Source organism: Pipistrellus hanaki (genome assembly GCF_964339955.1).
Source record: "Pipistrellus hanaki genome assembly, chromosome: 11".
In the NCBI taxonomy this organism is placed as follows: Eukaryota; Metazoa; Chordata; class Mammalia; order Chiroptera; family Vespertilionidae; genus Pipistrellus; species Pipistrellus hanaki.
The window spans coordinates 26739995-26764969 of record NC_140513.1 but is presented as its reverse complement, the minus strand read 5'-3'; the positions used below and the strand labels follow the sequence as shown (position 1 = coordinate 26764969).

General features: G+C 53.2%; 3 protein-coding genes across 5 annotated transcripts; 1 reads left to right on the top strand and 2 right to left on the bottom strand.

Moving 5' to 3' along the window:
• Positions 1-325: 325 nt before the first annotated feature.
• ARID3C (AT-rich interaction domain 3C) lies at positions 326-7733 on the bottom strand (the record flags this gene model as incomplete). 3 transcript variants are annotated; one of them, XM_084898465.1, is made up of 8 exons in its annotated part: positions 326-426; positions 884-973; positions 1201-1383; positions 2161-2450; positions 2566-2749; positions 4494-4566; positions 6385-6792; positions 7672-7733. In XM_084898465.1, 7 exons carry the CDS (start codon positions 6718-6720, stop codon positions 326-328), a joined length of 1257 nt encoding a protein of 418 aa, XP_084754591.1. The 3 variants fall into 3 exon arrangements, with proteins under 3 accessions (XP_084754591.1, XP_084754589.1, XP_084754590.1); XM_084898463.1 differs by lacking the exons at positions 884-973; positions 7672-7733 and having other exon boundaries at positions 6385-6720; XM_084898464.1 differs by lacking the exons at positions 1201-1383; positions 7672-7733 and having other exon boundaries at positions 6385-6720.
• A 4829-nt stretch (positions 7734-12562) lies between these two features.
• Positions 12563-15491, bottom strand: SIGMAR1 (sigma non-opioid intracellular receptor 1). The gene is made up of 4 exons (XM_084898539.1): positions 15206-15491; positions 14866-15066; positions 14635-14727; positions 12563-13618 (listed from the first exon to the last, which is right to left on the bottom strand). Exons 1-4 carry the CDS (start codon positions 15354-15356, stop codon positions 13392-13394), a joined length of 672 nt encoding a protein of 223 aa, XP_084754665.1. The 5' UTR covers positions 15357-15491; the 3' UTR covers positions 12563-13391.
• A 5023-nt stretch (positions 15492-20514) lies between these two features.
• GALT (galactose-1-phosphate uridylyltransferase) lies at positions 20515-24239 on the top strand. Its single transcript, XM_084898852.1, has 11 exons — positions 20515-21022; positions 21338-21507; positions 21742-21817; positions 21908-21956; positions 22085-22214; positions 22383-22439; positions 22606-22728; positions 23011-23143; positions 23261-23344; positions 23654-23808; positions 24068-24239. Exons 1-11 carry the CDS (start codon positions 20932-20934, stop codon positions 24146-24148), a joined length of 1149 nt encoding a protein of 382 aa, XP_084754978.1. The 5' UTR covers positions 20515-20931; the 3' UTR covers positions 24149-24239.
• Positions 24240-24975: the final 736 nt, after the last annotated feature.

Sequence of the window (24975 nt, the reverse complement as noted above, 5' to 3'; positions counted from 1 at the left end):
CTGACTCCAAGAGGTAGGGTCCTAGACATGACATCGACAAAGTGAGGAGATGATGGGGGTTACTAGGGGCAGGACTCTTTGGTAGATGCTGCTGGAGCTGGCCAGAGAGGAAGTGCCCTCCCTTTACAATGAGGTAGATATAACATCAAACAAACAAACAACTCTTTGGCTTCAAGTCCACATGGCATGTAGGGGGAGTGGTCACCTCCCAGGACTGGGTCCTAGGGTGAACCCTCTGGAAGAATCAAAGTGGGGGGGGGGGTGTCTCCCCCCATGCCCCGTCCACCAGCAATGGGCTAGGACTCCTAATTCAAGGTGGGGCCTCTCAGGGTGAGGTGCTGGAAGGGGGCCCTGTAGGGGTTGGGGGCACAGGGTTAATTGGGCCCTGGGAAGCTGGCACAGGCTGGCGGCGGGCAAAGAGGATGCCTGGCAAAGGGGTGAGGAGATGGTAGAGGGAAAATACAAGCAGGAGAGGGAATGACAGGGAAACAGAAGAAGGAAACAAAAGTTAGTGACCTTATCGCTACACCACACACACCTCTGCCACAAACTAATGAGGACAAACCCTTGGGTCAGTCAGAGACTTCTATGCTAACATAGATACCCTCAAACAGGTAAACAATATTTACACTGATAGATAGGCCCATGACAAGGCTGACATCCCATGGTAACCATGGTACTTATAGAGGGTCATGCCTTGACCCCAATGCCATGTGGACAGACCCTTTAACCCATGCCAATGCAGCAATCCCCTGAACCCCATATTACCCATGCAAGTTTGGATATCCCTGAATCTCATGTAAGTAGAAAAAGTCTAAAATCCCCACGCCAATGTAAATACCCCTGACCCCATGCCAGTGCAGACAGCATGCAGTACCCATACCTGTGTAGACCACCCCGTTGATCTCTAGGGCCATGTTGATACTGCTGATACCAGTGCCCGCCAGATTGAGAGGCCCATCCAGCTGCTCTTCTGTCCAGGAGGGAGCAGGGGAGTCACATTTTTGGGAATCACATTTCAGACTTACAACCTCCCCCCTCCATCTCCATAGATACCCCCGACTTCAGCCTCACACCTGTAACCACACAGTTGTCTATTTAGGGATCTGCCTGCCCCACCTCCAATGCCTGTCAGGTAATGGGTCTGTCCTCCCACCGTGCACAGGCCCAAAACCCTATTAGCAACAAGCCCTTCCTCACCCCTTAGGGGAACCTTGCCATGGGGCAGAAAACTCGGGGGTGCACCAGGTTGAGGTGGCTCCATGGGCCCCATCAGCACAGCCCTCTTCTCTGGAGGCTCCTCTGGTGCCAGCTTCTCCCGTGCAGGTCCCAGGGCCAGGCCCATAGGCAGTGCCAGTCGAGGAGCTGGGATTCCACTCTCTTCTGGAAAAACAGGCAATTCAGCTCCCCTGACCCAATCACGTCAGTCTCTGCATTTAGTTCCCTCCCCAGGCCTGGCACCGAGGGAGGTCAGTCACCCAAGTTCAAGCACCATGTTCAATCTCCACTCCCATCCGGAGTCTCAGCCTAGAGGCTCTGAAACTGGAGAGCCCAAAAGGCCAATATGTTGATTTGTTGTTACTTAGATAGAGAGATGGGGGGGGGGGGGGAGAGAAAGAGAGAGAGAGAGAGAGAGAGAGAGAGAGAGAGAGAGAGAGAGAGAGAATGAGAGAATCAGTTGCCTCTGTAACCCAGGTATGTGTCAATAGAACCCATCACCCTCTGGTGTACAGGAGTACGATCCAACCAACTGAGCCACATCGTCTAGGACTCAAAGTGCCAATATATGTCTAAATTGGCCCAAAATTTGGAGGATCTCCTGTTCTCAGTTGTTAAATAACCCAGGTCACAGAAGGCACAAACCACATGCAAATAGGAACCCTGGGTGGACAGGTGTAAATGGAATTGCTTTGGATAAAGGACCTTCAGCCGCTTACCACAGTAACCCTTACTCCGGGGTCCACAAGGCTTCATTGACCCCAAACCTCAGGACCCCTAAGATCAGAGTGCATCAAATCTCAGTGCCCCATCAGTCCCCACTGCCCCGTCCCTCCACGCCTCCCGCACTTCATTGTCCCCTATGTTAATGTTCCCTATATCTCAGCGTACCCCCTGGGTCTCAGAGCCCCATAAAAACCCCAGCGCCTCGCCCCCTCACACCTTTCTTAATGGGGCTCGGGCTCAGCTGCGCGCAGGCGAGCGCCGGCAGCCTGGAGGCGGAGGCCTGGGCGGGGCGGGGGCCGGGCGGGGGCGCTGGCAGGGCGGAGCCGGGCACGGAGGCGGGGCCCGGGGTGCCCCGAGGGGGCGGCCGGGTGGAGCCGAAGAGCGGGGCGGCGGTGTAAGCCTGGCGACGGCCCTCGCGCCGGTTGCTGTCGATGGCGGCCTGGAGCTCCCCGGGGGAGCTGAGCGCGCGCGTCTCGCACTCGTACGGGTACAGATACTTCATGTACCTGCGGGCGGAAGGGGGGCGTGTGCGCTGGGGAAGCGGCGCCCCGCGATCGGGACCCGGAGCCGCCTCGCACTCCCTCCACCCCCACATTCCCCTACCCCCCCGCCGGGCCTCACTGGGTGCGGAGCGTGAAGGCGGCCGAGGTGATGGTGGTGGGCAGGCTGAGGCCGCGCGTGACCTCGCGCCACACCTTGCGGTTGATGACCTCCACCAGGCCGCCTTTGGCCGTCACCAGGCGGAACAGCGCGTACAGGTCCAGCACCTGCTTCGCCATGATGGGCACGCGGTTCACCGGCGTCCCTGGTGCGGGGTGGGGAGCGGAGTCAGGCCGCAGGAGAGGACCCAGCCTCCGGGCATCCTGGGGTGCGGGGAGGGGGCGGGGGCTGGAGCAGTGAGCTGCGGGGACGAGGTGGGGGGGGGGGGTACAGGGCGGGGCACGGAGAAAGGAAAGGAAGGGGAGGTGGGAGGGAGGTGGTATTCTAGGCAGAGCCCGGAGAGCCCCAAGGAGGCGCCGGAGGCTAGACCCGGGGCAGGCAAACTTCTGCAAAGGGCCGGATGTGCGATGTCCTGGCTTTATGGGCCCAACGGTCTCTCCAGAGCGACTCCGCCCTGCATGGTAGCTGAAAGCAGCTGGGCAGCTCTGTCCCAATAAAACGTCGTTTATGGACGCTGAAATTCGAATTTCACACGTCTGGAAGTGAGGTTTTTACACTATTTAAAAATACAATGGCATTCTTAACTCTCAGGAGGCTAGATTTGGTCCCCAAGCTTCAGTCTGCCGACCCCTGGGGTAGACCATAAGAAGGACCTCCTGACGGTGCTGAGCAGCCGGACTCCCCTGAGCAGCGGCCGGCGGGGCGAAGCCGGAGGGCGGTGGAGGGAGAAGCGGCCCAGCCCCGGCTGGCCGACTCCGCAGCCCGCGCAGCCCGCCCCCGCCGGCCAGTCCTGACAAAGGGGCCTGTCTGCGCTGAGCGATGGGCCCCAGTTAATTCCTTACCGATCCCGTCCCCTTCCGCTGCCGCCTTTGGACCCGAACAATTAGCTGCGGCCTGATTAATGGGGAGAAATTATCGGCCCCGGGAGACCCCCTCCCCCTGCAGAGGGAGCGGAGGGAGGCAGGACTCGAGGGAGGGAAGACTTGAGGGAGGCATGGCTCTGGGCCTGGTGGGGGAAGTGAGAGGGTCTGCTCTGGCCAGCCTACCTCCCAACCTCCAGTGGAGGGGAGACCCCAAGAAAGGGGCAGGGAGGGTACACGGGGACCACAGTGACTAGGTCTCCCTGGGGGACAAAAGGATCTGGGCCCCAATGAGGGTCCCTCCTTAGGAGTGAACCCTCAGGGGTGCGGGGCCTGGCTGGGGCGGGGCCTGAGGGACTTTGGCCAGCTTCTGCGCTGGGGAGGGGGACTCCGTGCAGCCAGTTAATTAGCAGCTTATCAGGCCACGCTCGGAGTGAGTTAATTAGCTTTGTAGAGAGAGATAATGAGTCAGTCTTTGGACCCATGAATCTGGGGAGAAGCCTAAGTGATGGACGGCCACCCACCCTGACTCTTCCTCCTCCTCCTCCTCCTCCTCCTCCTCCTCCTCCTCCTCCTCCTCCACAGCCCCAACGCACACACGGCTCTCGGCCTACCCCTGGAGAAGTCCTTCCTGCAGTCTAACCCCAGTCCTTTCTGCTGCAGAGCACGCTGGGTGTCCCCTGCCCGGAGCGAGGGGAAACTGGGGAGAGACGAGGCTGGAAGAAGGGTCAGCAAAAGAGGGCCAAGGCGTCCCCAGCCCCCTAGTCGTGGGAAGCCCCCTCCCATCAGGCCAGCCCCCCACCAGTTCCCCTTCCCACCTTCCCAATTGATCCCACACTCATTAACCTGCCAGTGGGCTGGCCACTAATTAATTGCTGGGTGGAGGAGGAGGGCAGGGTCAGAGGTTAAAGACGCTATTGAGGGTCCAGAGGATAGGTGCTGCCCAGCGCAGGCCTCTGCAGGGAGGACCCAGGCTGGGGACTGAACCCTGAGGTCTCCCGTCCTCAAACCTTACGTCACCACACTCACCCCTCTTCTGCATGAAGCTAAACAGGTCGTCCAGAAATTCCTTCCTCTTGGGGTCTGCATCGAGCTCGTACAGCTGGGGAAGGACAGGTCATTTTCCAGCTCTGCTCACCTCCCTCCCCCTGTGACCCCAACCCAGGTTGTACCTTGAATAAGAGTCCCCAGCTGAAGGGGTAAGAAGGATCTGAAATGTGAACTCCCAAACGTTGGGCCCTCTCTCCCTGGGTGCAGGGGCCCTCTACAGCTAGTGCCCTGGGCAGGTCAAGCGCCCAACTGGGGAGCAGGGGAAGAGAGGAAGCTGAGGAGGCTCAGCTTGCCCTCCTGGGAGTGCAGAGTGCAGGGAGGGAGTCAAACTGGAGCTGTGTTCCCCACTGAGGACACTGACAGGTCTATCTCATTCACTCTTGGTCATTCCTGCAAGGGCTTCTTGCCTGTCACATCTCTGCCAGAGTTGGGGACAATGACTCTCACCCATCCCTCAGGCAGGATGGATGCTCAGAAGCTTCAGGATGGAAACCTAGGGCCCCCACCGTCTAGTCTGATCTCCTTCCAGGGACAGTGAGTGACCTTCCCACTACAGAAGCTGCCACAGAGGCAATGGCCCCGCACCACCCAGGACTGGTGGGGTCAGGACTTGAAAGGCCCAGGGGGTAATCCCACACATTCCCAGCCACCTGCAGCCTCCCCTCCAATATCACTTCCCAAACACCACCCGGAGGAGCAGTCCCTACAATAATAGCCATTTACCCCAGAGTAAGAGTCCCTGAGGAACACCTATAGGTAACACTCAGTCCCCCAATAAAAACTTGGTAAAAAACCCCATTAGTAACAAACCTCAGAGATTCACCTTTAGATCTATGCTCCCACAAGCACTGAGCCCTTAGATGGATGCCCACAAATAACATACACCCTCTCTAAGTAATAATCCCCAGATTTATACCCAGGAGGAACAGTCGCCAGAGCCATATCTCCAGAGTAACACAGTCCCGAGTAACCTCCTTTATACACTAATGTCACAGACTACCAACCTCAGGTGAACAGTTCTGGGAAATACCCAAGACTAACACCCTACACTGTTTAAATAAACATGCGGCCCGCTGGCCACGCGTTTGACGTGCCTGCCCTACAGGTACCACCTCCAGAATAGCACACCTAGAGTCACAGCCCTGCTGAATGCTTCATGATGACAGCCTGGAGCAGTGCCTTAGAATAACATCCCAATGGGTTCGGTAAGGAGGAAGAACTCAAACACAGCCCTACGAGTAAGATCTTGTGGCTCCCAGATGCACACAATGGCCCGTTAGTCACACTGCGCCTGTAGTGGCTGTCACAGGCTGGGAACTGTCACTCATAGCTCTCAGGCAGTCAGAGGATTGGGATGGGGGGAATGTGACAGAGAAGAGATGATGGGGATACCAAAAGAGGGGCAACCTCCATTCTACTTCCAAAGCCAGAAGTAGGCAGCCCAAGACACTCCCACAGGTCGCTAAAATATGACCTTGTGACTTGGTGTGTGAGAAGTTAGAGTAGGATGCTGCTGACATTAGAATGCCTAGTCCCCAGATTCCCCATCCTCAGAATTCTTAAGGGCTCCTACATCCCTCCCACTTTCCCTTCTGACCTCACCAAAAGCCTCCCATCTGCCGGCCTCCATGTTTCTGGGTGTCTCCGGCACCTCTTACTATTTGCCTATGCACTTCTTTCCCTGTCTCTGTGCTCCGGGTGCCTACCTCTTCCTTCCTGTCACTGTCCTTCAATCTTCCCACTGTCTCTCTCCAGGTCTCTGTCTCTGTCTTTCCAGAGGGCAGCAGGGGTGGGTAGGCTACTCAGGGCCAGGCTCTGCTTTTGCTCAGAAAGGAGGAAGAGAGGGGGGCCTGACATGAGGGGCTCCTACCTGCTTGAACTGTTCCTCGTAGGTCCACTCATGGGGCTGAGGTCCAGGGGGCTGGCTGGAAGGTGAGCTGGGACCCTGGGTTCCTGGAGGACTCTCCTCAGCTGCCTCTTTCTCGGCTCCAGCTTCCTCCCCCTCCTCATCCTCTCCGGTATCCTCCTCTTTCTCAGTCCCGACCTTCCCCGAGGCCCTCTCAAGGGCCTGCAGAATCCCAGGGCCAGGCAGGGGAGGCTGTGGTGGCGGTGGTGGAGGTGGCGGTGGGTGCGGTGGGCGTGGAGGGGCCAGTGGCTTCATCCCCTGGGCCAGCCTGGCGGCCTGCTGCCTCTGCAGGGCTTCCATCACAGCTTCCAGGCGCAGTCCCCCCGCTGGCGAGGGCGGGGGCACCAGGCGGGGCCCGGAAGAGAGGGCCGCCTGTGGGAGAGGGCATTATGGTGGCTGGGCCCTGCTGCGCCTGCAACCCCCAACACGAGGGGAGATGGTCATGGGTTTGGGAAGAGCAGGGAGGCCATAAGGAAAAGGACAGAAAGATGGCTTTCTCAGAGATTGACAGAGGGGTAGACAGAGCAAGAGAGACAAAGCCCAAGAGACAGGAATGGGCGTTGATGGAGGACAGGCAGAGAGCGAGCCAAAGAGGATGACAAGGACCAAGAAACAGAGAGAGAGATGGAGGAGAGAGAGAGAGAGAGAGAGAGAGAGAGAGAGAGAGAGAGAGAGAGAGAGAGAGAGAGAGAGGAGACCATGACAAGGTGATAGAAATCAAGATGGGACAGAGAGACAAGGAGAGACAAAGGTGGGAAGAGACAGAGACCGAGAGAGACCAAGATGGAGATATCAGGCAGATTCAAGAATGGAGAGACAGAGATGAGATTGACAGAGATACAGACACTAGGTAGAGAGACAGGGGAGATAAGAGAAAGAAGGGAGCAAGAGATAAATATCAAAGATCTGAGTAACAGGCAGTCCAGAGAGACAGAGACAGAGACAGAGAGACAATTAGGGGGCCAGGGCTTGAGAGAGAACGGGAAAGACAGACGCTGCAGGAGACAGAGACAGAAGAGATGAAAAAGAGACAGGGCGAGACCGTGGAGGGGACAGACCGGCACAGGGAAAGCAGACACGGCAGAGACACAGAGAACTAGAGCCGCAGAGACACAGAGAACTAGAGCCAAGGAGTGGAAGTGCAGGAATAGAGGGCGGCGGGCGGGCACAGAGTCCCGGACAGGGTGAGCAGGGGACTGAGGAGTCTCCATGCCCGCTTTCTGGCTTCTGGCACCCCGCGGCTGCACTCACCAGCTTGGCGCGGCCCGCCGGCCCCGGCGTCTCCACGGCTCTCCCTCTGCGCCCGCCTCCGGGGCGGCCGCTGCCTCCGCTCGGTTCCCGCGCTGGGTCTCCGCTGTGCGCTCCCGCCGCCGTGCGCTCCGCTGGCCGCCGTGCGCTCTCAGCTCTGCTCCGAGAGGCCGCGGGGGCGGGACCGGAGCGGGGCAGGGCGGGCGGGGACGCCGGGAGAGAGGCCCCGATGGGCTCTGTCGCTCCCAGCCCCCCAACAGGTGTCTCCCACCTTCCGCACAGCCAGGTTCCTCGGGGGAGGGGGCGCTGGGGAGCAGGTGGGGATCGTGCAAAGGAGAAGGAGGAATCCACCGCTATTGGACTGGGGACCAGGGCGCTCAGACACCCACACTCAGTGAGTGCCTGGCATTCACACACAGGCAACTGTGCTCACACACCAACATACCCCATCCAAGTTCAGGCACACTGCTGCCCGGGTTCACATACTGAGTTAACGGGACACTGCAGGTCACCACAGCGCTGATGGCTGAGCTCCTGAGGGGCGTCGCTCCAAAGGATGTTGGGGCGGGTGCGGAAGGCCTGGACAGAACTGACACTTCTCCTGATGCTGCGGTTTGTACAATATGTGCTTATGGTGGTGGACGCACGCCTGTGTACACACACTGGGACATCTCTGCACTGACTGATTCCATACCTGCCGCAGGTACACATACTACATGGAGATACACAGCCACACAGGTTTCTTATAAATATATTTTTTATTCAGAGAGGAAGGGAGATAGAAACGTCAATGATGAGAATCATTGATTTGCTGCCTCCTGAACACCCAACACTGGGGATCAAGCCCGAAACCCAGACATGTGCCCTGAATGGGAATCGAACCATAACCTCCTGGTTCATAGGTAACTGATCAACCAGAGCCAGGTCAGCCGGGCTTTGCTGTTTTTCTTTTTTCTTTTTCTTTTCTTTCTTCTTTTTTTTCTTTTTAAAGCTCTTCTGGATGCTTTATTACAGACATCTTCAAGCTCATACACTAAAAGAGCGATACTCATCACACATTTCAACAGTGATCAGCATTTTAGCATCTTCACTCATGTGTGTGACTCTCTAGTCTGTATCTCCAGACCCCTTCTGCCCACTGATTCAGGCCTACCCTACCCCCCCTTACCGCCAGATGCTGTTCCTTATTTGGGGGTCCTGATGGCAGGTCATCTTTCCTGCTCTGAGCAGTGTGGACCCCATTCCTCTCTGGCACCCTCATACATATCCCAGTTTCTTCCTGTATCTAAGGGAATCACCCTACCAAAAGCAGGAGGGCCACCTGGAGGTGATGTCGTGTGATGACACCTGACCCGGGTGTGAAACTGCTATGTCAAACTCAACCCAGCACAGAGGATCACGCCCTGACCTCATACCCAGTGAGGCAAGATTCCTCCCAGGCCAAGATTCCCCAAGAGGCAGAAATTCAGGTGTGACTCTCCCCTCCCCCCAACCAGTCCTCTCCTCTCAGACCAGGGTGACCCTCGCTCTCCCTATCTCCCGCCTCTACCTTTGTCCCCAGCCTGGATCCCACTGTGGTCCTAAGTCCTTGCTCTCTTTGGCCCACCCTTGGCCACACTAAGGCTCAGTTCTGCTCACACCTTTGGCTCACTCCAGGGTCCTCCCACTCGGATTTCAGACCTGAGTGTCAGACACCCTCCCCACCAGGAAGCCTTGGTGGTCCAGCCAGTATTGATGCCATCCCCTACATAGCTTTATGTGGTGAGTTCTGGGGCAGTCAAGCCCTCTCTAAGGCTGAGCCCAGAGTGGAGAACCACTGAATGTGCAGAGGCAGACAAACATGGCTTGGGAGTCTCCTGGGGACTAGAGGGCAGAGGGTAGAGATTTTTATATGTTAAAAAAAACCAACAACGTAACTATGTCCAGCTCACATTAAAGGGTAAGGGAATTAGGATTCATTTCTTAAAGGGAGAAATATAAAAATATTTATGGGTATATATATATATATATATATATCAGAGAGGAAGGGAGAGGGACAGATAAACATTAGTGATGAGAATCACTGATTGGCTGTCTCTTACCTGCCCCACACTGGGGATCAAGCCTGCAACTTGGGCATGTGCCCTGACCAGGAATTGAACCATGACCTCCTGGTTCACAGGTCAATGCTCAACCACTGAACTACACTGGCCAGGCTATGGAGGTATTTAAAAACCACCACAGGAGGGCATCTAATTCACAGATTAAGGGAAGGACTCAGAGCAGGAACTGAATTGGGAAGGCGTGGAAGAATAGAGCCAGGAAGATACCTAGAGAACACTACAGACAGAATAGTAGATGCAACTATCCAATGGTGGAAGTTTGCTTGTTTTGTCAAAAAGTAAAAGTAAAAAAAAAAGCAAGGGTGGCTGAGGTGAGTGGTGAGATATATGGTCAGAGGTAACATGGACCTTGGCGTAGGTTCCTGGAGGCAGTAAAAACAATGAGTGGGAAGCTGATAGAAATGTCTGCACAGAGTGGAAGGCTGAGTCTAGCTGTTGCGTGGTGAACCCCATGCACAGCACGCAAGCCTGCGGATCAATCAGGCCATTGCAGTCATCCATGCAAGATGTTGACAGCTTGAACAAGGGTGGTTAGATTCTGAATGTTTCAAAGATAGAGCTGACATGCTCTGTTGATGTCCTGAATATGAGATGTGAGAGAATAAGAGGTATTCAAGATGACTCCCTGGCTTTTGGCCTGGGCAGGTAGGTAAATGGAGGTATACTTAACTGAGACAGTAAAGCCTGTAGGAGGTACAGGATTGGGAGAAATAACTTTATGTTGGACATTTTAAGTTTGAGATGCCAATTAGACAACCAGGTGGAGATGTTGGCAGTCAGATATGTGAAGCTGATATCTGGAGGTCAGAGAAGAGGTTTAGGCTGAGACAAGAAATTAGGAGTTGAATCATATAGATGGTCCTCAAGGACCTTCCATGATGTTGCAAATGACAGGATTTCTTTTTTTTTTTTTTAAATATATTTTATTGATTTTGTACAGAGAGGAAGGGAGAGAGATAGAGAGTTAGAAACATCGATGAGAGAGAGTCATCGATCAGTTGCCTCTTGCACACCCCTACTGGGGATATGCCCGCAACCAAGGTACATGTCCTTGACCGGAATCGAACCCGGGACCTTTCAGTACCCAAGCCGACGCTCTATCCATTGAGCCAAACCGGTCTGGGCAGGATTTCTTTTTTATGGCTGAATGATATTCCATTATATAGATCACATTTTCTTTATCCATTCATCCTTGAGGACATTATGCTGTGAAATAAGCCAGGAAGACAAATACTCCATGTTCTCACTTATATGTGGAATCTCAAAAGAACAAACTCTTAGAGACAACAGATTGGTAGATGCCAGAGGCCCGAGATGGATGATATGGTTGAATGTGGTCCAAAGGCACAAACTTCCAGTTGTAAGAGAAGTAAGTCCTGGAGATGTAATGTACAACATAGTAACTATAGTTAATACTACACTATATATTTGAAAGTTGCTAAGAGTGTAGATCTTGAAAGTTCTCATTTAAAAAGAAATGTCATTGTGAGGCGCTAAACTTATTGTGGTAACCATTTCACAATGTATACGTATATCACCATGTTGTACACCTTAAACTAACATTATATGTCAATTATAGCTCAATAGAACTGGGAGGAGGGAAGACACAGATGCTATTTAAAGTCTTAAAATGATTGAGAGCACCAGAGAGGGGTGTAGACAGAACTTTGAGGATTAAGTCCTGGCAAGTCAACAGAGGTTGGACAGGTTAGGATCTAGTAAAGGAGAAATGTACTGGAAAACAAGTATTTTAAGAGTGATTGTCTCAAATGAAAGTTGGGAAGAAACAATTCTGGGCTTAACAGAGATGAGGAGGACCCTGGGAATCTAGTACATGTGAGAGGAAGGGATGACAGGGGAGCTGGACATCCCTGATAGATGTGGGATGAACCTAGAGGCAGAGCTGGGTTTTAGGGTGGGAGAAATCCTTGAATGCTTGACTTTACAACCCACAATCTATGGAGAGGCCCCAGCCAGGCTCTGTCATGGCCAAGATGGTGGTGACTATGACAGATGTCAGGATGGCAATCTTGCCTGAACCTTATATTCATTCAGATCCACAAATTTAGACTTGATGTTGCTTACAAGTGGTTATACATGCAGTCTCCTGTATTTTTGTTCATTAGAATGTCAACTTTCTAGAATATAGAATTTTTGTAATCATGTTCCTTTCATTTTTCAATATACCAGGAATTCTAAGAGTGATCTGGGCCTTACCCTCAGAGCAGGGCCAGCAGGATGGGACAAGTGATGCAACCAGAGCACAAAATTTAAGAGGGCAAGTGCAAGGTCCCTGGGAGTACACCTTGGGCACCTCTTTCCCACACTACCTCAGATACCACCTGCACTCCACCCCCAGGAGCCTCCCCACAGGAGAGGGGTCCTGCAGAAGGCAGACTGGAGAGAAACTTCTGTCTGGAAACACAGAGGCAAGCAAATGGAAAATGACCAGTTCTCTTTCAGATCGCCTCAAAAGTGGGTACACACTGCCATCTCGTGGCTATACAGGGCAGGACTCCCAAGGCTGTTTCCAGGCCTGCAATGGCAGAAGCAAGATCAAGATACATACCTCATCCAGCCCTGAATTTCTTAAACTGTCACATTCAAAACTTGTGGAAAGGATCTTATTAAACATAGTGATCTCAAGGCCTCAACCCAGAATTGAACCTCTGGGGACTTGGGCACAGTAATCTGTAGTCAATGAGCCTCCTGGGTGATTGTGTGCACACTAAAGTATAAAGACAAACTCAATCATACCGCATGTTTTCTTGCTGCTCAGATACACAAAGAAATGGAACTGTTCAACAAGTCTTTATTAACAGTCAGATGGACAGAAAATGCCGGTAGTGTCTGAAAGCTGTGATGGGTGTGTGTGTGTATGTGTGTGGGCGCACACACACAGAAAAGGCCTTCTCTCTAGGCCAGGGATGATCCCTTGGGTCTAGGCCCACATCTTCAGGATTTCTCATCAGGGTGGGCCCTAGTCTGAGATCAGCCACCCCACCATACTCCTGAGGGAAGAAGAGTCGTCTTTCAGGATAGAATGGACCCTGACCTCAGCATCCTCCATTCTCCTGGCTCCCCGACTGACGTGGTTGCTGAGGATGGAGGACAGGCCATGAGGGGACTTGCATAGCAGGGGAACAGAGCAGGGGTAAGGCATATGGTGAGGACAGGGAGATCAAGGGAAAGAAAGCGCATGGTAGCTGCAGGTGAAGGGGACCTCCAAAGGCAACTCCTCTTCTTCCTCATCCTTTCCCCAACTGCTGCTGGGTTGAGGGGTAAAATCCTGGCAGAGTATAATACCCCACCAGCCCTAACTCCAGAGCTCTGACTGGGCGAAGGGAAGCTCTAGAAAGGCCTGAGTTAATGAGTCAAGCTTGTGTTATGTTTGAACATGACTGGACCCCCTGGTGTACATGGGGATTCATGATCTGAATGTGTGTCCCATATGTTCCCATAAGTCCCTGTGTTCGGTGGTATAAGCATGTATGTCCCTACTTGATACCAGGAACTCTACATATATTGTAGGTCCATTTTTTCACATGGGCTCCAGCAAGTGGGTGTGTGCGGGCCTGCCCGCTCCTGTCCACCCACAGGTCCTCCTTCAGGCCCGGCTACTCAGGGGTCCTGGCCGAAGAGGTAGGTAGTGAGCTCAAGCCGGAGTCCCCGGGCATAGGCGCGAAGAGTGTAGAAGAGGGTGAGGAAGTCCTGGGTGCTGAAGACGGTGTCCGCCAGAGCGAAGGTCAAGGTAGATGGGATGACTCCCCGGCCATACTCCACCATCCATGTGTTTGGCCCCCACTCCACAGCTGTCGCCTCTCCAGGCCCGTGCACCACTGTCTCCCCTGGGGGATAGGGAGCACCCATGTGAGGAGCCCAGCCCTGTCCTTCCATGGTTGCCCCCTCCCTGGCCCATGGGCTATCGAATGGTAAGGAGCGTTTAAGGAAAGGAAAAAGTCTGACCTCATTGGCCAAGTCCCCTATCTGGAGGGGTAAGAGGCCAAGATGGCGACTCCTAAATTTTCCTCTGTGGCTTCACCTGGCTCATATCCTCTCTTGAAGGAAGCCAAGGAGGAGCACCTACTGACTGTGGGCCACTGTATACAGGGGTCATTCCCAAGCCTCAGTCATGTCAAGCAGAAATTTAGCTAAATTTGGGCCAGTTAGATACAGAGGGGTGGTTATAAGATTTGTGAGGCTTTCTGAGAAATGTAACTGTTCAATTACAATGCCTGCTGTGCTTTAACACAACCTCAAACTTAGTTGGAAATCCATACCTCTACGTTTTATGTAAAATATTTCACTATTATAAAAAAGGAAGACAGCGTGGCCAGTGTGGCTCAGTTGGTTGGAGTATGGTCTTGTATAACAAAAGGTCGTGGGTTCGATCCCCAGTCGGGGTGGGTATGGGGGGCAGTCAATGGATGTTTCTCTATCTCTTTCCCTTCCTCTCTCTCTAAAATCAATAAAAGCATATCCTTGGGTGAGGATTAAAAAAAAAAAAAAAACGGGGGTGGGAGACAACAATCTGCCTTGCTTTTGGAGATAAGAAAACATTTCTGATCACCCAACTGTTTCCCCAACAATTGCTGGAAAATGATGAGTACAAGTGTCTCAGCAGATAAAAATCAGATGAACATTTAACAAGAAACTCTTTTGTTTTGTTTCCTTTTGACAGAGGAAAGCAACCGGGGCCCTACGTCCGGCCTCAACTAACTACCTGTGGCTTATCTAGAGGATGGGGGGGACAAAGGGAGAGGGTCCCTCAATGCACCCCTTCCGCATGCCATGGCTCCCTCCCCCAACTATGAGCATACCACAACGAAGGAAGCCACTTCTCTGGCAGAACCGCCCTACCCACCTGGGTAGAAGACCTCACTCTTGGTCGTGCCCTCTCTCCACTGGTGGAAGGTGCCGGAGATTATGGTGTCCGAGATCTCAGCCCAGTAGCGTCCTGCGGGACAATCAGATGGACACACCAAATATCAGAGTATCCCACGCCATTGCACGGGTTGGCACAACAGAAAGGAGGGTCCATGGGCCCTTGTACACCCCCAGCCTCCCAGTCCGGCCCGCCGCCGCCAGCACTGACCAGAGTGGCCCCTAGAGCCGAGGGCGGTGCCGAACAGCAGCACGTACTCCGACAGCGAGGCATGCAGGAGGCACATGGCGCCCATCCAGCCGCCCGCGTTCACGAACACCCACTGCAGCTCCTCGTCGGGCAGCACGTGGCCTGGGTGCAGCCGCCGCAGCTCCACGATGAGCCGAGAGAAGGCCAGCTCGTGGTCCAACCCTGGCGGGGGCAGAAGAGTCACACCGTTAAGAGCCGGCACCGGTCCCGAATTAGGAGACGACGTCCCCGGGACCCCCGGTTCGGACCGGGCCTTCCCAGCCCTCCATCCGTGCATCAGCCCGCCCGATCGCCCGCTCACCCGCGTACTGCCGCGCCAGCTGCGCGATCTCTTCGTGCTGGAAGACGAAACTCTGCGTGCCCAGCCACAGCCACACCGCCTGGGCCAGCACGGCCGCGGCGGCCAGGAGCAGCGCGGCCCACACCCACCGCCGGCCCACGGCCCACTGCATTCCTGCGGGCAGCGGGCACCACTCGGCCGCACAGAAGCCAGCTGGGCCCGAGGCTCCGCTTCCCACCGCCTGGCAGCCCACCGCCCGCCGCCCGCGTCCTGTTGCCCCGCCACCGCCGTGGTACGGCTCTCCCTGGCCAATCGGAGCTGCCCGGGAGGCCGGGCCCCGCCCCCTTGGGCTGTACCACTTTCGTACGGGGGGCGGGGAGCACCCATGGACGTGGGGCGGCGCCGTGGGCACATTGCAAATGGGGCGGAACCGGGCCCTCCCAGCTGCCTGCAGTAGGACATCTAGGTAGAACCTCTCATAGCGCCATCCCACATAGGTTAGGGGCTGGAGGCTGTGAGACCCAGAAAGGGAGCCGCCCTGGACTCACTAACTAGTGAGCCCGGCGAGCCCGGAAGCAGGACTCCCAATGCTGAAGGCCCGCCTCGGCTAGCGCAGAGGGTGCGAGGGGGCGCTTCAGCCCGGGAATGTCACGGGAGACTTCCTGGAGGCGGTGACATCTGAGCGGGGTCTTTAAGAAAGATAGGGAGGAACCGAAGGACTTGTAGGCACGCATATAGGCACAACCAGCAGACGCAAGACACTGGGGGCGAGGGGGCAAGTGCGTGGGTGGAGGGATAGGGGAGGCCGGGGCGGGGGAGGTCAGTGGGGCGGGGGAAGAGACATATGTACTACTATTTGTAATACCTTAAACAATTAAAAAAATATGATAAGAAAATTTAAATGCCGAAAATAAAAAGAAAAAGAAAGTTGGGAAGGGCCTGGCCGGCGCGGCTCAGTAGTTGAGTGTCCACCTATGAACTAGGAGGTCACGGTTCGATTCCAAGTCGCCCGGGTTGCAGTCAATCAATGATTCTCTCTCATTTTTTTTCTCTTTTATTTATTTATTTATTTTTAAATATATATTTTATTGATTTTTAACAGGGAGAAAGGGAGAGAAATAGAGAGCTAGAAACGTCGATGAGAGAGAAACATCGACCAGCTGCCTCTTGCACACCCCCTACCGGGGATGTGCCCGTAACCAATGTACATGCCCTTGACCGGAATCGAACCTGGGACCTTTCAGTCCGCAGACCGACGCTCTACCACTGAGCCAAACCAGCTTCGGCCTCTCTCATTTTTTATGTTTCTATCTCTCCCTCCCTCTCCCTTCCATATATATATATATATATATATATATATATATATATATATATATATAGAGAGAGAGAGAGAGAGAGAGAGAGAGAGAGAGAGAGAATGAGAGAGAAATGGGAAGGGCATTCCAGACACTGAGACCCACTCCAAGAGCAAAGGCAATGAGGAGAAGCCTGGGCCTCCAGGGGCCTACAATGAATTATTCTGAAGCACAAAATGTGAGAGGAGTCCCTGTAAACCAACAACGGTTATGGTAGGGGAGTAATAAAGCAGAAGAGAAACAAAAGAGAGAAAAGGGCAGCATTGTGCAATGTCAAGGAAAAAAATCTCTGGACTCAATTGCCTGGATTAAAAGCCTGGCTCCTGCCACCTACTAATTGTGTGATGTTGGCCAAGTTACTTAAGTTCTTGTGACTTGGTTCTCCCATCAGTAAAATGGGATGAATAAAAAGTACCTATCTCATAGTACATACCTTCATTGTGATGAATATTAAGTGAATTAATATTTTTAAAGCAGTTAATATCTGGCATGTGGTGTCATATGTGTTAGTTATATAAATAAAACAAAGGAGAAGGGAACTGGAGGAACATGGCCTCAAACATGAGAGTAATGAAATGAAGGGTTAACACAGTCAAATATAATTGAGTATTCCATCCAGTACAATGATGAGAAATGGTGGTTAGCTTTCTCAGTAGGGTATGCAGCCAGATTACATTCCATAGTCTACTCTAATTGATTATTAAATAAGGCCATGCGATTATGTTCTGGCTAATGAAGTATAAGCAGAAATGATGTATGCCACTTCCAGTTCTGGCTCCTAAGATCTTCCGTGAAATTTCTTACATTCTCTCTCTTCCCTGACCTATTTTCATAATTATATTGAAATAACTAGTTAGTGGAGAATTCTGAATGCTGCCTGGGATAGAGCTCTCTTTCTACCCACCATGGACTATGTATGGTGCTAAGCTTGGGTATTCTTTGTTATAGCAACTAAGATTACTTACCCTGATTAATATAGGGCAAAAGACATGTTATAGTATACTATGCAGATAAGGGTAGAGGCTGGGAAGTTGCACTATTTTTTGAGAAACTTGGCCAAGAAAGGAAAGGTAATGAAGTGATTATCTGAAGAAGAATGCAGAATTGATGAGATGTGTTTTTATTATTTATTTATTTATTTATTTATTTATTTATTTATTTATTATTGACTCTAGTTTCTGTGATACTTCTGAGCTGACCATTCTCTAAGAACTTCGAATAATAAGGACTAGCCCAAAAATCTGCTTTCTGCCCCTCAATTCTACGTAAAGCCTTCTGGGACTATCTAGGCCTGCAGTTCCCCTACCTGGTCTTTCAGAAAGCTTTTCCTACACACAATATTAACACAAAAACAAAAAAACAAACACCCAATTGTCCTTTGGCCTTGGAAGGGTTCAGAACAGGACTCCCCAAGGCATGTCACTTTGATACATGAATTATTATGAACTGAAGGTAATCAAGACCCTGTGGGCTCACGAAAAACTATTACCTCTTCCTTAAAGAATTTGAATTTGGGGCCTTGCTCATAATAAGAGTTATTACCAGAAATAACTTTTCATGACCTATCTATATGCCAGGGCAAACTTCTAATTACTGAACTGCTGCTCTATCCTGCAATGACCTCCCTCCCCTCTGAAGACCCAACATGCCTTACCTCATCCTTAGCTCAGAATGCCATGTATACCTCATTTTAACTTTCTGTCTCTGAACCTCTCATGCATGTGGGGTCTCTGACTCTCTCATGTTATATGCACATATGTAATTAAATTCCATTGTTTTCTCTTGTTAATCTTTTATTAAGCCAGCCTGAAGAACCTAGAAGGATAGAGGAAAGTTTCTTCCACTCCATAGCCTTAAGAGGGTCTAAGGAAGGGGACTAAGTAATCAGGCATCACACACACCTTCCCTAAATATCATTGAAGAGATCACACTTCTGGGATCTTGAAGGGAAGTGGCTGGATGGGCCCCATCTCAGCCATTCTCCACATCCCCCAGAACCTGACCTCGGAGAGACACAGAGAAAGGAGAGGTTTGGTGATAGTCCTGAAGAGATGTTTCTGAAGGGGTCAGGAGTGACTTGGCATGATCCTGGGAGTGTCACTGAAACGCTGTGTTCTTGAAAAAATGGGGCTGCCTCTGAAATCCAATCACTCAAACAACAAAGACACCTGAGAGAGTAGAAAAGCAGATCTTCTATCCCTTTCCCCCACAACCAGGAGTAGCCAGTGGGACAGGTACTCCCCACCTCCATTTTTCAGCTCCCTGCTTCCTGCCTCCTACCCGGTGGCCTCTCCAGATTTCAGTCAGAGGACCCTAGGGCAGAGATTAGGTAAATGACCAATGACCCAGTTTTTGTGTCTGAGCCACAAAACATCTGGCTTGGGGGAAGGGGCCTTCCTGCTACTGCCCAGATTCCAGTCCACTATTTTTCTATCTTGAGTATCACCTAAGTCTCAGAGGCGTTTTAGAGCAGTGGGAAGAGACTGGAAATTTGAGTTCAAATCCTAGGTTGGCCACTTGTCCCCTGGATGACCTTGAAGCCTCTGTTTCCCACTATGAAATGGGAAAAATGTTCACTCAATATTTAGATTTTTTTTTAGTGACGTCCTGTGCACCAAAAGGCTGCTGGCAAGATTCCCCTCAGGACACATGCCCTTCCTCTTTCTCTAAAAATCAATAAAAACATTTATTAAAAAAGAAAGAAAGAAAGAAAGAAAGAATGCCAGTGAAGAATTAATTTGAATTTTATTCTAATGTTAACCAATTGGTTTGATTCAGGGAAAAGTTGGAGAAGAAAAAGGGGTGTGTAAGCCTCTCGGTCCCACCCAGACGGTGGCCAGAGTTACTGATAGTCCTGTCTTTCTCACATGTTCAGATTTCTTATACCTCTTACCTCACCCACTTCTTTTGCTTTTGATGTGTGCATGTAATACACACACACACACACACACACACACACACAGAAAGAGAGAGATGGTTATGTCAACAAAAGAATGTCCAAACCTTTAGAAAAGTTTTGTAAGAGTTTATTTGAGCCAAATTTTTAGGATGTGCCCAGAAGTAAAATCTAAATGGGTTGAGAAAATGCACAACAGAATGGCAGTTTCGCTGTTCCTTTTAAGCATTTAGAATCAAAGGAGAAATGTAAAGGAGCTACATTAAGTCCATTGGTGGTAAATTAAAGAGGCAGGAGAAAGCAAAGCAGAGAAATCTCCAGGTCTGGATAAACAGCAAAACGGAGGAACACATACTTCTTGTACATTGGTGGGTACACTATAGCTAATAATTAACATTCACTGTACATAGAGATGGTATTCCAGGAACAAGAAAACAATGAGGGGTCTGATGATCTTGTGTTCTGAGGCCTGTGGTTGTGCCATCAAAGGGCCTGAGAAAGAAAATTACTCTGACATTTCAAAGTTATGCTATCCTAGATGCACAAGGACAATGCATAGAGCTCACTTGAGGTAAAAAGGTTGACCTTTAGCTGTAGGTCTGGGACATGATTACCCGCTAGAAACTGTCCAGTTAGGAGCTTGTGATCGGACCATCCTGTGTACTTACTTTCAGTCACTGAACTTGCTAGGCCTGCCCCGCAGGCCTTCCCTGAGCCTGTCAGGTTAGCATGTGGCTCTTTTCTTTCACAGTTACTTTCAGTCACTGAACTTGCCAGGCCTGCCTGCCGCGTGCACCTTCCACCCTGGAACTTGCCAGGCGTGTTGCATAGCCCCCTTTTCATTCACAGTTACTTAGTCCTATTTCCCCAAACCTGTTTCTGCTGACTGTCGGGGATGATTCTAGTGTAGTGCACACTCCTCCAGGGGATATTTGAGGCCAGGGTTCTGCTTCAGCACCACCCTCTCCCATCCCTCCAACTGCCTCTCCTCCCCCACCACAGTCACGGGGCAGGTAAGTGAGGTAATTGCGGATCCAGGGTTATACCTTTCCTTTGCCCTAGATCATAAGCTCCAGGAGGGCAGAGGCCATGCCTGACTGGTGCACACAGGGGCATGCCTTGGCCTCACACGCAGCCTCGGTGCCTGGCCCAGGGTAGAGACTCAGTAAATATTTGCTGAATGAATGAATGAATGACCAAACGATGCCTGAAAGCAGTAAAGAAATCTCGTAGGCATCCGAAGCCGAGGGATCTGCAGGAAGCAGCAGTTTTCACAGAGATTTTCCCCCAGGGACTGACTTTGGCCACGGAATTATCCCAGTCGCCCCCTATAGCGCTAGGTCGCCCTGAGTCCCGCCCCTTGGTGGCCGGTCGGCCCCTCCGACAGTCACGTGCTGGCGACCGGCCAATCACCGGGGGGCGAGGCGGGGCTGGCCTGGCCTAGGTGGGTGCCCGGCAGGGGGGCAGACGCTCCCGGAGGTCCCGACGTTGGCCTCATGTCGCGCGGCGGAGCAGGCCCCGGAGCGGATCCCGAGCGGCGCCAGCGGGCGTCCGAGCCGGACGCCACCGCCACCTTCCGGGCGAGCGGTATCTGGGGCGGCGGGGACGCGCGGGGACGCGGAGCCCAGCCCTCTCCGCCCTTAGGACCTTGTCGTCCGTGCCCCCAGGGGGGCGCGCCCACCCGGCCAGGCCCGAGGGCGAAGAGACACACCCTTGTGGGATTGCACACTCATGTGCACTGGGAACGCCCTGGCCCGGTCCTTTAGTTCCTGAGCCAGATGGGCCCAGGAGGTGCCTCCGAGCTTGGGCCTGCGGGGGTGGGTGGGGGTGGGGGTGGGGGTGAGGTCCACTGGAGAGGTGGACAGAGAGCTTTGCTGACTGATCTTGTCTCCTGGCCCCCAGAGCATCAGCATATCCGCTACAACCCGCTGCAGGATGAGTGGGTGCTGGTGTCAGCTCACCGTATGAAGCGACCCTGGCAGGGGCAAGTAGAGCCCTCGCCCCCGGAGAGGGTGCCCCGCCATGACCCCCGCAACCCTCTGTGCCCGGGGGCCACGCGGGCCAACGGGGAGGTAAGCCTTGAGAGCCTCGCTCTGCAGGCTGGGCCAGGGGAAGTGCTCCCGCTCAGAGCTGCCCCTCACCCAGAGGGCAGTGAACTTCCTTCCGGGTCTGGGTCATATCTCATCAGGTCTTTTTGACCCCAGAGTGGGCCTTCCCCACCCTCTTGTACCCTGTCCGTCATTGAAGCCCACCAGGTGACTGGTGGTAGGGGGCCGTGACTACTTCTAGCTCACCCTTGTCTGCAGGTGAATCCCCAGTACGAGGGCACTTTCCTGTTTGACAATGACTTTCCAGCTCTGCAGCCGGATGCCCCCGATCCAGGTAACTTGGCTCTACTGCTTTTGGGGAGGGAAGGAGGCTGGACTTTGTGGGGGGACTTCTGTTGCAGAGAATGATACCCTTTTATCTCAGGACCCAGTGATCACCCGCTTTTTGTAGCCGAGGCTGCTCGAGGCGTTTGGTAACTATGGATTTCCTCTCTTTATAACCTTCAACCCATGTCCCAGAGACCGAGCGCTGGGGTTGGACCCTGCCCCTAGCACGTCCAAGCCCTATGTTTCTGTCATCCCTCCCTCCCGCACTACATAGTAAGGTCTTGTGCTTCCACCCCTGGTCGGATGTGACACTGCCACTCATGTCAATCCCTGAGATCCGGACTGTCATCGATGTGTGGGCCTCAATCACAGAGGATCTGGGTGCCCGGTACCCTTGGGTACAGGTCTGTGAGGTGACCCCCTCCCCTGGATGAGCAGGGAGGGGGTGGTGCAGCTTTGGTTCTGGGAACTGGCATTCCTATTTCCACAGGGTGTGGTTTGGAAGGGTTGACTTGGTGTCTTCTTGGCTACTAAAACTCCCTAACCCCCACCCCTACCCTCCTACTCAATAGATCTTTGAAAACAAAGGAGCCATGATGGGTTGTTCCAACCCTCACCCCCACTGCCAGGTAGGTGTGTCGGGGGCTCCAGTACATTTCTAGGCTGAGTCTAAGCCAGCACTGTGGGGAGGGGAACTGAAGTAGGAGATGGGACAGAGGGAATATGCTACTGATGCGGAGGATTGGGGATGAGGGACCTGCCTTTTTTTTCTCTCTCTCTTCTGCTCTCTGACAGGTGTGGGCCAGCAGCTTCCTGCCAGATATTGCCCAGCGCGAGGAGAAATCTCAGCAAGCCTATCGGAGTCAGCACGGAGAGCCCCTGTTAATGGAATATGGCCGCCAGGAGCTGCTCAGGAAGGTGGGAGAAAGCTAGGCCCTGTCCCCAGGGGTCTCTAACCTCACGCCTCGAAAGAGACAGGTGTGTGAAGGGGAAGGGTCGAAGGATAATAGAAGAGAGACTTGTCAGGAGGCCATAGCAGTGATCAACGAAAGGTGGTGGTGTCTTAGACCAGGGTGATAATGGTGACGGTGGTGGGAAACTGTAAGACTCTGAGTACATTTTTTCCCTTCTGCTTCCCTTTGCCTGTTTGCTGACCACCAACGCCCGCCTGATGACCTCATCTCCATCTGGTTTGCTCAGGAGCGTCTGGTCCTAACCAGTGAGCACTGGTTAGTGCTGGTCCCCTTCTGGGCAGTGTGGCCCTTCCAGACACTGCTGCTCCCCCGCCGGCATGTGCGGCGGCTGCCGGAGCTGACGCCCGAGGAGCGGGATGGTGAGCCTCCTCGAGCCTCCTCGCTGCGGGGAGGGGGGGACCAGGCTCTGGATCGGGGGGTTGCTCTGGTAGGGCAAACATCCAGGCCCCAGGCTGAGAGTCAGGCTTTGCTTCCAGATCTAGCCTGCATCATGAAGAAGCTCTTGACCAAGTACGACAACCTGTTTGAGACATCCTTTCCCTACTCCATGGGCTGGCACGGTGAGGCTCTCTGAGCACCCATATCTAGCCCTAACATCATCTGGGGGCTACCGTGGCCCAGCCTGGGGGACTGCAGCCCCTGGCAGGCCTTTGAGCTCTTGCTGGGGGAAATGTCCGGAGCAGGGCTGCTAGGCCTGAGGCTGGAGCAGGGGCTTGGTAAGCTTTCCAATGCCTGGTCTGCTCTCTGGCAGAGAATGCTGGGAAATATAGTTTTCGAGTACCTTGCCTAGTTATGGGGTCGGGGGATCATGGCTAGGCTGTAGAACTAGGAAAGGGCTGTTTCTACTGTCTCTGCCTTCTTCCTCTCAGGGGCTCCCACAGGACCAGAGGCCGGAGCCAACTGGGACCACTGGCAGCTGCACGCTCACTACTACCCTCCTCTCCTGCGCTCTGCCACTGTGCGGAAATTCATGGTTGGCTACGAAATGCTTGCCCAGGCTCAGAGGGACCTCACTCCTGAGCAGGTCAAGACTCGGAGCATCCTAGGTCCCCTCTTCTCTCCCATTTCCTCAAAAGATCCCAGCAATCGGGACCTCGAGAATCCCTATAACCTAGGCATTCTGAAGGCCCCAGGAGCCGCTCAACTCCTTCCTCCTCTGGTTATTCCAGCAATCCTTACCACCAGCCTCCTGGTCCTACAAGCCCTCCTTCAGTGTCTCTTAGGCACACAGAGCTCCATACCACCCTTCTGGGCAGCTCTTACCCTCCCTCTTCCCCTTTCAGGCTGCGGAGAGACTGAGGGCACTTCCTGAAGTTCATTACCGCCTGAGACCGAAGGACAGGGCGACAGTAGTCATCGCCTGACCACACTGACCTCAAGGCCTTTCTGCCCAAGAGAACCAGAGCCTATGGTTTGGGCAGATGTGGGATCAATAAAACTTCTCAAACTTTATAATCACATATTCTAATGCCAGAGGCGTGTGAACGCTAACCCTCGGGAGTTCTGGGTTAACGGCTGAAGGCACAGCCTCAACCACGACTTTCCTTTGTCCACGGATGTGAAAAACTTAAGGATAAAAATCATCTCCTCTACATCTCTGAACAAAATTAACACTAAGGGTTATGTCTTGTCTAATGGATTCTCTCACTCCTGGAGTAACAAAAGCATCCCAATTTAAGAAAAACAATTAAAACTCCCAGGCACTTGTCTGTGGCTGAGGATTTGGAGAAGGCCAGAGGCCCCCTCACCACCACCCATAGGGCGTCAGCTCACCAAGCCTGGGCCCTGGGTGTTTGGTGGGGAGCGGGGGGGAGCAGGATCCCGGTCCCAGTGGTCAGCGGCCAGACCATGGGCTGCTGGCCAGAACCCTGGCTTTGTGGAGTGGCTGCAGCTTGGCTCTGCTCCAGCCCACAGGGGCTAAAGGGGCCGGGAGGGAGCGTGTACGTGGCTTTGTGTCCTTGGCTTCTCCAGACTTCCATGTGCAGCATGTATGCGCAGGCTCCACACACCTCTGTGGTCCCTCCCGGTGCCTCATCGCTGCTCAGGGTAATAAACAGCTATGGCAGGAGAGAGGCCGCCGCAGTTAGGAGCCCCAGGGCCTGGAAGGGTGGGATGGTCTGTGGAGTCTGGCCCCATCCCTTCTGGACCTGTTTCCTCGGGAAGACTGTTCCTGTGTGGGAACCATAGGCCA

What these genes read in the sequence shown, in the direction of transcription:
- SIGMAR1 (XM_084898539.1), bottom strand. Translation starts at nt 15,356, where the DNA reads ATGCAGTGGGCCGTGGGCCGGCGGTGGGTGTGGGCCGCGCTGCTCCTG. An exon ending in CGGCTCTAGGGGCCACTCTG is followed by an intron (nt 14,728 to 14,865) that starts GTCAGTGCTGGC and finishes ATTGTCCCGCAG; the next exon opens with GACGCTACTGGGCTGAGATC. An exon ending in GAGTGAGGTCTTCTACCCAG is followed by an intron (nt 13,619 to 14,634) that starts GTGGGTAGGGCG and finishes CCTATCCCCCAG; the next exon opens with GGGAGACAGTGGTGCACGGG.
- GALT (XM_084898852.1), top strand. Translation starts at nt 20,932, where the DNA reads ATGTCGCGCGGCGGAGCAGGCCCCGGAGCGGATCCCGAGCGGCGCCAG. An exon ending in CCACGCGGGCCAACGGGGAG is followed by an intron (nt 21,508 to 21,741) that starts GTAAGCCTTGAG and finishes CCTTGTCTGCAG; the next exon opens with GTGAATCCCCAGTACGAGGG. An exon ending in GCCAGGAGCTGCTCAGGAAG is followed by an intron (nt 22,729 to 23,010) that starts GTGGGAGAAAGC and finishes TGGTTTGCTCAG; the next exon opens with GAGCGTCTGGTCCTAACCAG.